The 12,902-nt window shown below is 39.6% G+C and overlaps 1 protein-coding gene across 1 annotated transcript in view; it reads right to left on the bottom strand.

Annotated features, from left to right (window-relative positions):
- The window catches only part of uba7 (ubiquitin-like modifier activating enzyme 7), a 48,590-nt gene that overhangs the window by 9,747 nt on the left and 25,941 nt on the right, over positions 1-12,902 (bottom strand). Inside the window, exon 21 of the mRNA XM_028447816.1 lies at positions 12,174-12,365. Within this exon, the coding sequence (XP_028303617.1) occupies positions 12,174-12,365 (192 nt within the window). The remainder of the gene's footprint in view (positions 1-12,173; positions 12,366-12,902) is intronic.

Raw genomic sequence — 12,902 nt, 5'->3', positions numbered from 1 at the left:
GTATGAGTGTTATCCCACAGCCCGAGGCCAGTGCGTCCATGACAAATGTGATTCCAAGAGCCGCTACTGCAAAACCCATGAGCCGCCCCCGGGCCCGAAGAAGCAGTCGGGCCAGCAGAAAGAGCGAGAGATCTAGGGGCCCCCGGCGACCACCCCACGGCCAAGCAGCCCCCCGAACGCCCCCAAGGTCCCAAGCCGAGAGGCTGCCATTGCCCCCCCCATACACACCCGAAAAGCCCCCAAGGAGCCAAGGACCAAGCGCACCACGCCACCGACTCCAACCCCCAACCCCCAGGCCCCCCCAGCCCCCCACCCCCCCACCACCACCCACACCCCCGCGCCCAGCCCCCCGAGGGGAGGGCCCAGAGAGCCCCCCGCCCGAGACCCCAGCGGAGGAGCCAAAGCCCACGCCCAGCAGACGACCAGAGCCACGCCGAACAGGCAGCCGGCGGGCACCCGCCGGTGAGCCCAGAGCCAGCAAGGACCCGACCCCAGGCCAGGAGGACCCGGAATGGATGCAGCACCAGGAGCAGCCCGCCCAGGGCGAACGACCACACCCCAAGCCGCATAAGGCACCAGGGGGCCGCTGGGAGTCCCCCCGCCAGTCCCCAGGCACCCCAACCCAGCCCCCCCGGGCGCCCCAGATGCTGATGCCGCCCGCGCCACGAGCTTCAGTTCTTTAAAGCCAGGGCCCCCTCCAGAGGCCAAGCCAGACCGCCCCGCCGGGATGTGGCCCCCTAATCCCACCCCGACACTCTGCCTCACGGGGGACTGCCCAAGCAGGGGCCGCACCAGAAGGTATGCAAGGGCGCGGCACGCGCCACCCGCCCCAGAAGACCCCCGCCAGGACCGGCCCGGCCAGCCGGCCAAGCATTATGTATTTTCTGATGAATAAGCTGTTTTTACTCAACCAGATTCATCCCGTCGAAAATACGTCCTTTTAAATGAATTGTATTTACAATAATCTTTTAAAGATGGCAACATTAATCCTGAAGTTTCACTTCGTCAACTTTCCTGCTATGTTTTTATGTCCCATCTGAGCGTTGTTCAAGGTAATTGAAAAAAATAAATTAGGTTTTGTTTCATTTATGTACTTCAATATTTCAACCATTTATATATCATTAAAATGAGTCACAAAAGTAAATATACATATATATCAATATATCAAATATTGTATCCAAAAAGAAGTAAAATATATCAAGTATATTCTGTGTTTTAGCTTAAGTAAGTCAGTCGTATTTAATTGTAAAGCACCTTTCGTAGACAAAAGTGCTTCCCAACACAGTTTAAAATAAAAAATACACTAAAATACAGTTTAGAATCAAAAACAGTACACACATTATAAAAGGCCAAGACAACATAAAATCATAGCTAATTAAAAGCTTAACCTTTACTGTTGTTTTCATACTGTTTTAACTTAACATTGTGGTTTTATACTATGCACTGTAAAGTGACCTTGGGTTACATGAAAGGTGGTGGTTTTCAAATAAAATGTATTATTATTATTATTATTATTATTATTATTATTATTATTAATAATAATAATAATAATAATAATAATAATAATAATAATAATAACTATTGTGTTAAAACAAGAAGCAGGTAAATTAGTCTCAAAATAAAAAAAACACCTATTGTATATATTTATAATTATTGAAATTATATTATCAATATTATTTCAATATTAATATTGATGAAAACATGCATGTTATAAAAAAAAAACTACTTTTCTTCACACAAAAAACAACCATTATCACTAGCATTAATCCATCCATCCTTGTGTGTATATGTTGGGGTAACTGGGATCAGTATAATGAATTGGTAACCTTTTCTGCAAGTACTGGTCTTGCAACGGTAAATAAGGATTGACTCCATCAAATTGAGGCCCGATGTAGACAGTACATAATAGATTGGAGCTACAAATCAAGCCTGACATGAGTTGCTTTGTTGTTTATCTTAAAGATTGGTTCATGCCCTATTATTGTTGAAGCTGAAATGCTGATTTGTAATTATTTAAATCATACAGTTTGGGTTAGTTTAAGTAATCCCAAGCCTTTGTCTAGTTGTGCTGGTCTAGGTTTAGCTGCTGGGAACCATTTCATGTATTTCTCTCTTCCTCGTTAGTCCGTATTTTCTACACTCTAGCAGAAAATAGTCTAGATGGAAAATATATAAATTTACACAAAGCAAGATGTAGAGCAAAAAAAAGAGCATCTGAATAAATGGGCTTCAAAAACATGCCAATAACTGTGGAGACAGAACAGATGAGAGGGAAGTTCTGCCAATGAACCTGATAAAAACCAGGGTCGCAGTCAAAGTGAAAAAAAATATTATCTCGGTCGATTTACTCACTTAGTATTATTTATTTATATTTATATCGTTAGGTTTATTTTTTTAAACAAAGCACAATGGAGCACACCCTTCTTGACAGGAAGCTGAGATCATTCAGTAAACTTCTTAGGCCTTCTTATCAATAAAGAAAGAAATAAAGAAACCTATGCAGAAGCCTGAACCAGTCTCACGTTATTTAGCAAATAAGTCCAACAGCGGGGAAAGATTTTAGAGCCAGTTGTGGCTTGGGGCCTGTTTCTTCAAAGGCAGCTATTTTTCTTGGGATTGCTTCAAAGTAACATTTCAAATTTGCAGATGGAGAATCTGTGTGGTCTTATTACAGCATGTTTCCATCCTACTCTCTTTTCGTTTTTCCTTTGCTGTATAAGACATTGTGGTAACTCATTAAGTCCTTGGTTAGGTCTCAATTAAGCCAGAAATTTAAACTTCATGATATACATATGCTGAAAACTGACAACTGTATACACTGTATAAGGCAGCGGTTCCCCAACTTTTTGTGCCCACGGCACACCAAAGGACAAGTAAAAATCTGAAGGCCACCTATTGTGCAAAATAGCCTTTATAACACGTGTTGTCACTCATATCATGTACAACATCTGTAAATGTGCATAATTATTTACTAATGCCAAATAAAATGTGACAAAGACAACTATATTAGTCATGAAATATTTATTAATGAAATATTTAAAAAAAAATATATAGTGTATTGCAAATGTATGGTTGTCACAAAATCCCACAGCACACCTGGACTTGCGTCACGTTACACTGTTTGGGAACCCCTGGCATAAGGCATTCAACAAGGGTATCCCAATTGACCTTTCGCAAAAGCCACGCCCCCCTTGTTTACTTCTGGGAGGTCCAACATTTTCCTGAGTTGCAGTCATTGGAATGGCGGCAGTAGCTCAGTTCGTAGACACATGTCCCTAAAAATAACAGAGTGCAATGTAATTTCAAGTAATTCAAATTTAAATTCAAAATTCAAAAAATAGCTACATGTGTGTGTTAGCAAGTCTTTTTGGTGCAATATCTGCACGACATCCTCCAGATCCAGACAAAAGCCGTTACAATATGCTGAGGAGGGATATATTCAACATATTAAAACAAACAACAAAGGGGACATTACAATTATCGAAGCGATTCACCAAATGGGCGCAGCAGCAACTCAAGCTCACAACTGACCTTTTTCCTTCTTTTTACCATGTTAACCTATATTTCCTTATTCCTAGTGAGTTCCTTTATTTTTTTTAAACGTGGACGCCCAAACGACACTATTTTTTCTACCGCTTGTGTCTGCAATTTTTACGATCGTGTCCGGAGATTCTGCTCGGGTGTTTACAACCGAGATCAGCAATTAGCACTCCGTGCTAATGCTACGCCATGAACTGAGGAGGAAACGATGGCAATGACGCGCGGGGGCAAAGCGCCAAGCAAGGGGAAGAAGATATCAGCCTGTCCTCCCGTCCGTCATCATGGGGAATGTTAGATCTATCGCTAATAAGATGGACGAGCTAGCGGCGCTAACCCGGCATGAGAAGGACTTCCGGGAGGTGAGCCTGCTGATGTTTACGGAGTCGTTATTCTATATTATTCTACTAAAGACACTACAATCCAACTTACTCAGTTACAAATAAATAATTGCTTCTTTGATCCTCTCCAAAATGACAGGAAACACCCCACAGTAGAAGAAATCTCTTGAAAATATTATTTGATAAAAAGTTCAATAAAGTCTTTTTCAATAAAAAAACTTCAACCCATGTTTTTTTTTTAATAAAGAGCTCAAAGCCAGTGTCAGTTAAAACTGAAAGATTATAGTTAAGTTGTCAACCAGCTGGTAAAGGTAAATTATGTTTAGGCATGTCATGAGATTTAGACAAATGATAAAGTCAATAAATTAGAGACAATCAGACTTTGGGGCCTTTTTCATTTTACATGAGGACAGCTGAAGTCTTATGTAAACCAACATCTGTTTCATCTGCCTATTGATCATTATTGATCAGCAGTTTCTATAGGATGCAGTGACGAAGCAGATGGCTGGAACGCCAGGTCAGTTATCAAAGCGCAAAGAGCTTTTCCCTCTACTCTATGAATAGAAAGGAAAAGTTGACCTTTGAAGCTGAAGAAATATTGTAGATTTAAACATATCTTTGGAAATATAATTTTGGACCCTTCTGCAGTATGGAGGAGGGGCTGTGGAGAAGCTTAGCAGCACTAAAGGCACTTTGCACAGTCTGACTAAAGAAGCCCACTGCTTTTGAAAGGCTTCTATTGAGGTGTAAAACAGCAAACAGAATAACAATGTGATTGTCTTCCAAATGAGAAGATAAGAGCTCTCAATCGGACTGAAAAAGACCTGGGGCAGAAGTGCTGAGTCAATAAAACCCTCCGCTGACAGGTTGGTGCATATATACTCACGCAGCATATGGAAGGCACATCGAAAGTTACTGAGAAATGGGTTATTTCCTCAATTTTTAAGCTATGTTGATAGTTTTATGTCTGACCTACACACATACATTTACGCAAACATCTATTACATGTCTTCATCCCAGATCTCTGAGATCTGGAAGGTTCCTTAATATGCTGAACTGATATGGACTCTAGACGCCAAAGGTCAAGCTCTGGTTGCGTGATGTGGTGCGACAGGAATGATGTAACTCTTCCATGTACGTATTGGTCATGGGAGCAAGATATTGATATGTGCAGGTCAATAAAATGACCCGTCTACGTTAACTGGTGGGAAGCTGCAAACGTCTGTAACTCCAATCAAGATTTACATTTTTGTATAATTGATTTTGCAGAAACAGCATTCCGGAAAGGGAGGTCAACCACAGCTATGAACAAGGTTTAAACCCCTAAAGTTGAAAAATGGCTGAGTCATCATAATCTACTTAATTATAGTATGGTAGTATTCGAAATCCCTTTGTTGCAAATGTAAAACCCAATGAGAACAGTTGCCTTCTTCTGTCTCCTGACAGTTGAAATATCACTGATGACACAAAAGTAACAAGAGCACTCAGAGAGCGCAAACCTCCGCCAAGCACCAGATATCTTCTTTGTCAGATACTTGCAGTTATCTGGATCAGTGACCCTGATCATGCTACCATGTAAGACATTTTTATCCCCATTATTAACCATGCAGTTGGTCCAAATGTTTTTTTTAAATCACAATCAAAATGCGCAACTTGGATTTGATCCGCATGAAACTCGGTTGGCTACTTAAAGAGTAACTAAACCCCTGCTTTCTCCTGACCTGCCACTTGGAGGGAAATTCAAAAAAGCGCCTTGATCATGGGCGGGGCTCCTGTAGCAATTAAGACACGCCCAGTCCATGCTATAAAATCTCCAATGAACAATCTTTGCTATGTTAACTAGTGCTATGCTACTCATTACTCACTATACCTCTCTATTCACTCTTCTCTCAATTCAACCGACTCACCACAGATTGCTCACAGGTGCTAGTTTTTATAAAAGGGGCGGAGCTAACAGTGTTTGTTTGTGATGCAAGATGGTCCCACAACATCACATGATCTTGTTCTCAGCCAATAGCAAAAATCAATTGTGGGTTTCAACCCAAAGAAAGCAGTCACTCTGACATTTTACGACTAAATATGCCAACTTTGACTAAAATGTTGAGAGTTGAACTAGAATTAATCAACAGCACTACTTCATACATTTATATTCAGCAGGTTTTGGGGTTTAGTTATTCTTTAAGGAACCAACTCAATACTCAAATTTTATAAAGATTGGTCAATTGTGAACCAAGACATGAATTTCTAAATTTTCGCCAATGATGAGAGATGAGAATTTTTCAATTTTTCAAACTGATTCAGAATCAGAACATTTATCTGGATAGTGGATACCCTCCAAAATTTAACCGAATCCCCCATGGCGTAATGTCAACTTTCTTTTGACGTAATCCTGCTAACAGACAAACAAGCTAACAAATAAATAAAAGCTGGTGAAGATAAATATTACCTGCCAGGCAGAAGTAAAAAACAAGAACCTTAAAAGCAGCAGTTGCAAATCAACACAGTGACAACAACAAATGAAGACCAAAGGCCAAAATACAAAGTAGTGCCAACAAACAAGCATTGAAAACAACAGAAGGCACAAGCCGTTTATGCCGATCACAGATTACTCATTATCCTGTGAGTGCTATTCATGTTGGGTTCTTGAGTTACAAAGTGCACAATGCCCTCGCTACTCCTTTGGGATTTCAGGAGGCCTTGGATCATGTTCACCCTGGTTCACTACTGGCACAGTCCAAGGAGGCAGCCACAGATTTGACCACATGTCAGGCAAATCCTCTCTTTTGTTGATCTGGATCTCTTTTTAGAGTATTCCCTGTTTGTGTGACAGATGTGTGACCTTCAATTATGCAACAGCTCGAATTACAAATCAATGACCTGCAGCTTTTGTTTCCTACACATTAGGAAAAAACTCCTCAAGTCTTTCTCTCGACTAACTTTTTGCATGTATGTGAAAGATTGGATTCATGAATATAATCTTTTTTTAGTCAGAGACTTAAAGAAAAACACTAAACCCCAGCTTTCACCTGGTGCTCTGCAGACTGCAGCAAGATCCTGCTGTGCCCTCCTGAAATCTGGTTTCAATACACTGCTTCCTGTGAAGGCAGGAAATAGCCAACATTTCTGCAGGCAATTAACAAAGAACCTAGTGTGAGCTTTGCCCTCATAGTGGCTTCCCTAAATTCAAGAGAATCGCCCCTGAACCTTGCTAATTCAATTTGGGACTGAAAGGGCACGCTGGTAGAAAGGGGCAGTGAAGGAGGTGTGAAAGGGCACAAAGTTAAGAACACGGCATGAGAGATGTGTGCACATGCTTTAAAGATAGAGTTTTTCCAAAGTAGATAACAAGTAAAGGCAGCAGCTACTGCGGCAGAGGGAAGGGTGCATTGCTGGAGGGAATAAAGAATTATCTACTCAACTCAAAGCTGAAACATGTCTTCCTCTGTCCTGGCCTCAGGTGATGATTTTTTTAAATGAGTCTGCAGTGTTGAATCACCTGAATACACTGAAGTTTAACATTTTCTGTAAATACAGAAAGCTGTGTGTGTGTGTGTGTGTGTGTGTGTGTGTGTGTGTGTGCTGGGCAATATGACGTAATGTCAACAATAAGGAGAGTCTTTGTAAAAGTACTACCATCTGTTAGTTGTAGAATTGTTGTTTGGTGTCTGTTTTCAGTGACCGCATGTTCTTTACGTGGGCTAGATTAGAACTCAGATTTTCTGTCATAATCTAAATGCCATCAGTTTGGTAAAGACACACCAGATTGTCTTAAAGTCAGGACATTACTATTTGAGTCTGTTGACTTTGTAATGGACTGACATCTGCACAGGGTGTGCCTCAACTTGTACTCGGGGTAAGACGGGACAGACGATTCTCAACATGATGAGCGATCATGATGTCTGCAATCATCGTCATATTTATGGGTTTGGAAGAGAATATATTTTCAAAGCTAGACACTGGAAAATAACTCTCTGCTTTGATAATAGATTTATTGGTTAATGGATATATTTAATGAAGACATAAATGTTGTCCATGTTTATATTTTTCAAGAAGAAGAAGAAGAAGAAGTAGGAAGTAAGCAAGTTTTGTCTGAACATTGTATATATGGACCAGAGAACTTGTGTTAAAGTAAAGTAGAAGTTGGATTGTTTCGTAAACACGAATACATACATGTCATGATGATAATATAATAACCTCACAGTCTATTTCACTGGTTTTCTATTCTCGGTCGGCCTTGGCTCCTAACTTAAAACCATAAACACATAATGAAGAGTTGCAGCGTAGCAAGGACAGCCTTGTGTTTGTTTACATATTTCTCTCTCCATGTGGAGGACAGCAGCAGGGGAGAGCCTGAGGAACTTCCTATTTCGGGAAAAACAACAAAAAAAACCCTCCTTAAAGCAACACATTTGGGAAAACGATCAGAATAACGGGAGTATGAGCAGTCATTCATTTTAATTAAAGTGTAAGTTTGAAAACAAAAAAAACAATTGTGAGGGTACTGAGTGGTACATATTCACGTCTGATAACAGGTTTTCAAAATTCCTCATTTGCAACACAACTTCTCGCAAATCTGCGTCGTGTAAAACACTTTTTTTTCCTCCAGTGCTACGTCAAGCGGGAGCTAAAGGCAAATCTGCACTTTAGTTTCAAATCTATCATTCTGTTTAATTGATGTTCTTACCGCTACGGATGAACACTGGGTGGGCCACAAATAACACCAGGGATATGTGAATGTTGTCACTTGATATTGATGAACTGAGAGGAGGGAAAAAGGTTCCCATAAACTCAGCTATTGTTACAGCGTGTCTGATCGGCAATATTTAACAGCTGCACATCTGTAGACTTTTCAAAAGCCATTTAAAACCTGCTCTAATCTTAGATTATAGAGATAAAAGAGCATTAATGCCAACATTAATCCTAACCCTTCTTCTGTTAAGTTTTCTTATGATCTGGTAGCAGTTGCTTAATAAAGCACTGCTTCCACAAGGACCTGAATATACACTTTACCTCAAAAATGCACAGGGCATTTAAAAGGCCTTTTGCAGCAATATGATATCTCTTTGATGGATGACATAATGTCTGGATCCCAAGTCATCCACAGGGAAATTTGAAGGGATTGTAAACGACAAGGACTTATATTTGAATTTACATCCACATCAGGGATAAAGCTACAGAAAACATACTCCTTAAAGCCTTCATGAGGATCATGTTATATTTGTCTGTCCAACAAATCAGATGCCTGATATGTGAGCAAAGCCTTTGTATGGGGAGGTTATGTTTAGTAAGCATAGATTTTTTTTCATACAATAATATAACAGAGGAAAATCTCTAATAGCGTTGCTCCAATCTAACGGTGAGTCAGTATATATATAGTGCTTTTCATGACATATATTTACAAAGTGCTTCACATCAATAAATGACACATTCAAAAACAATCAATATTGGCAGCTCTGACTGGGTCGGTAAGACTAAAACCATTTTGAAAAAGTAGGTTTTTAGGTGCTTTTTAAAAGAATCTACAGAGAAGAGAACGAAGGGAGAGAGGAAGCTTGTTCCAGAGTCGGCGGCACGACAGCTTTTAAAAGACCGGTCACCTAGAGTACCCTTAGGGGTACATGTACCCCCATTTGAGAAACACTGCTTTAGGCAATGTCAGCAATCAGCTTTGGATCCATTGTAGGTCCTTCCATGCATGATGAATGTTACACTGCCACGCTAAGGTTAGTTAATTATTGTTTAAAAAAGTGTAATAGAATAATGTGCAAATAAAAGGATGAGGTTCAGGCTTCATTTTGGCCTCTGAATTACCCATCAATCACCTCAATCTAGGGTTTGGATTAGAATGAACCTGGAAAGTGCTGATAAACTCATTCTTATGTGTGATGAAATATATTCAATAATAGAAAATAAGAAATGATCTGTCCTCTTTCCAGGACATCTTTATTCTGTAAAGTTGGCCTTAATTAAGCCATGGATGCAGACGATCAAGTAAAAAATATATTCTTGGCAGACACCAGTGCAGCTCCCACTTAAAATGCTGAAGTTTTGGCTGCTAACCACTTTTCTATCTTTCTTTCATTGAGCATTCTAATGCACATCTGCACTCAAAGCATGAATGCAGCCAAGATTGGACACGTCTTTAGCTGCTGGATACTAACACTGCAAATGATTCTCAGTCACTGATTTGGCTTATAACTGACAATAAATAACCTTATGATCGCTCATTCTAATTCAATAGGTCAGCCTGTATTAAAATGCCTGGCTTAGAAGAGGCTCGAGTTGATAAGATACAGCCCAGAAGGAGCAACGCTGCGGGATCACAGCTGCTTTGTATGAGAAGACGAGGGCATGTGTGGTATGTTGCAGACGCACAGAGACCCACAGCTGTCTCTGTCACCACTGCACCTTTTTATGCAGATGCTGAAGTTTTGCATGTAACCAAAGCTGAAAGCAGATCTACACTGTCTCAGAGGCCCTGTCAGAGACCCTTCGTATCCCACCGGACACATTTACCCCACAGGCTGACCCCCGATGACCTCTGCCTGTCAGGGGTTCAATACCCAGACTGGGAAAACTGGTGGATTCAGTATCCGTTTCTGATTACCAGAGGTGACTGTACTTAAGTAGTTTTTCCTGGTATCTGTACTTTACTTGAGTATTTGTTGGGGGGATTTTTTACTTTTACTTTTTTAAACAAAAATCTGTACTTTCTAGTCCTTACATTTTAAAAATGAGCTCGTTACTTTTAAGCTGACATCAAGACTAGGGGTGTGAAAAAAAATTGATTTCACGATATATCGTGATTTTTTTGGGTGCTGATTTTAAATTGATTTTGTTTTGTTTTTTAAATCGATTTTATAAAAATTATATATTTTTAGATTTTTTTTTTTCTTTTTTCTTTCTGATGTTTAATCAATATTTTTCTTATTGTATTTTTCACATTTTTGTGACCGTGTGTTTTCTACTGCTGGAGACATTGTCACTTCTCAGAGGAGCAGCCTAACTACTGGGCATCTTGACCAGCTCTTGTTCCATAAAAATCTTGGAAATTGTGCCAATTCCGCACCTCCACTCCAGTAGATGACGCCGTAGATATAATAATAATAATAATAAATAGGATGTTTTGAAGCGAATCGTTTTGACTCAATTTGTCCTCTGAATGATCAATATCTTCTGATGAAGATATACAGCAACTTTAATTTTGATATTAACTTGGTAGAATATCGTGATATTGTGATACTGTGATATCGCGATATTGTGTTAATATCGTATCGTGACCCGAGTATCGTGATACGTATCGTATTGCAACATCCTTGCCAATACTCACCCCTAGTCAAGACTGGAGGAGCCATGTAACAGTTTGCTACAAGTTCTTAAAAATGTTCACCTCAAAGCTGCTCTGGGTTTTATTGAACATCTGCATTATATTGTTCTTGACACATTTTATTTACAAATTTGATTTATAATGAGTGCTAAATTCTCCAGGTGTTCAAAGGTAACAGATACAAACTTGTTTCCATTTACCAGTTTTCTACAAGTTGTTAAAAAAAAGATAAAACCTTGTTTTATTATTGAAGGGACATTTGTTTTACTTTTAGTAGCATGTCATTTTTTACTTTTACTCAAGTAAGGAAAAAACTACAATAGTTTTACTTTTACGAGAGTCATTTTTTATTCAAGTATCTATACTTTTACTTGAGTACTAAAGACAAGTACTTTTGCCACTTCTGCTGATTACCATCTAGTAAAGAAACACACATAACTTACCAGAACCTCAGTTAACATTAAGATACTCAACTCCAAACTATGAGTTTGAGTTGAGTTCAGGGCTGGTTATGGTACGGCCCCACACATCACCCAGCAGAGACAACACTTCTCTAATTATTAAAAAAAACCTTTCCTTTTCTTTGAATGACTGTGGCTTCAGGTTTATCTAATCTGTCCAACCACAGGGCCAAGAAAGAGTCTGTTTGTACTTTAGCTGCAGTAAAATACATGAAGGCTTACATTGGGAGACCTATAGACTGGGTTTATGTGCTTGGGGAAGACAGTTGGAGGTGGGCTTTCATGCTCAGTGCACTCATTCATGACTTAGAGAGAAAAACATACATCAACAAAGACCTGATTTATCCCTAAAGCAGTGCAGTTTAAATTACCAATGTATATACAGTAAGAGTCTGTTAAGACTCTATTATAAGGCTTAGTCTGGTCTTGTGTGGCTCAATGTCTCTTGGATGTCTTTCCCTAAACTCTCACAGGCTCTGACTGAGATGTCTGATGTGGTAAACTCACTTCAAAGTGCGGAGGAGGGCACGGCTGAGACAGGACGAAGTACTGGACAGCCAGGTTGATGAAAGCCGAGCGGTAGGAGCTGATATTCTGGTGACCCTGCACCAGTTTATAAAGCTCAAGGCACATCAGGCCGGCCACCGCTGCTGTGGTCGTGGCAATGGCGGGGATGATCCTACCAGCGATGCGCTTACTCTGAAAAAGAGAGAGAAAAGTTTACCTGTTACTGAGAAATAAGGGGAAAAATAACTCGCAATTAAATGTAAATTTTAGTCTTTCAATGCAATATTGTCTTATTGTCTGATCCGAGGGCCAAATGAACAACATTTCTGTCAACATTTAGAATAATGAGTGTTTTGAGCATCAGTACAAGAAAGATGAAAGGTTTTTGTGTTTTATAGTAGTCGTTTTGCGAGTATTTATAGTAATTTTTGTATTTTCAATGTTGTTTTGTGTGTTATGATTACTTTTGTGTATTTGTGTTAGAATTTTCTGTTTTTGCATTAATTTCTGTGTATTTGTGTTGTTTTTTTGTATATTTTTCGGTATTTTCTATTCGTCTTGTGTCTTTTTGGAGTCATTTTGTGTATTTTTGTTGACAATATGTTGTTTTTGTTTGTTTGTGTATTCACCTTTGTGTGGGTGTGCAATTTTGTATGTTTTTTTTGTCATTTTGTGTATCTTTGCTGTTGTTTTTTGTGTGTTTCTGTAACTCTGTGCTTTTACTTCGGG

This window comes from Gouania willdenowi, chromosome 5 (assembly GCF_900634775.1).
Source record: "Gouania willdenowi chromosome 5, fGouWil2.1, whole genome shotgun sequence".
NCBI classification, from domain to species: Eukaryota; Metazoa; Chordata; class Actinopteri; order Blenniiformes; family Gobiesocidae; genus Gouania; species Gouania willdenowi.
This window is presented reverse-complemented; position numbering and strand designations above follow the sequence as displayed.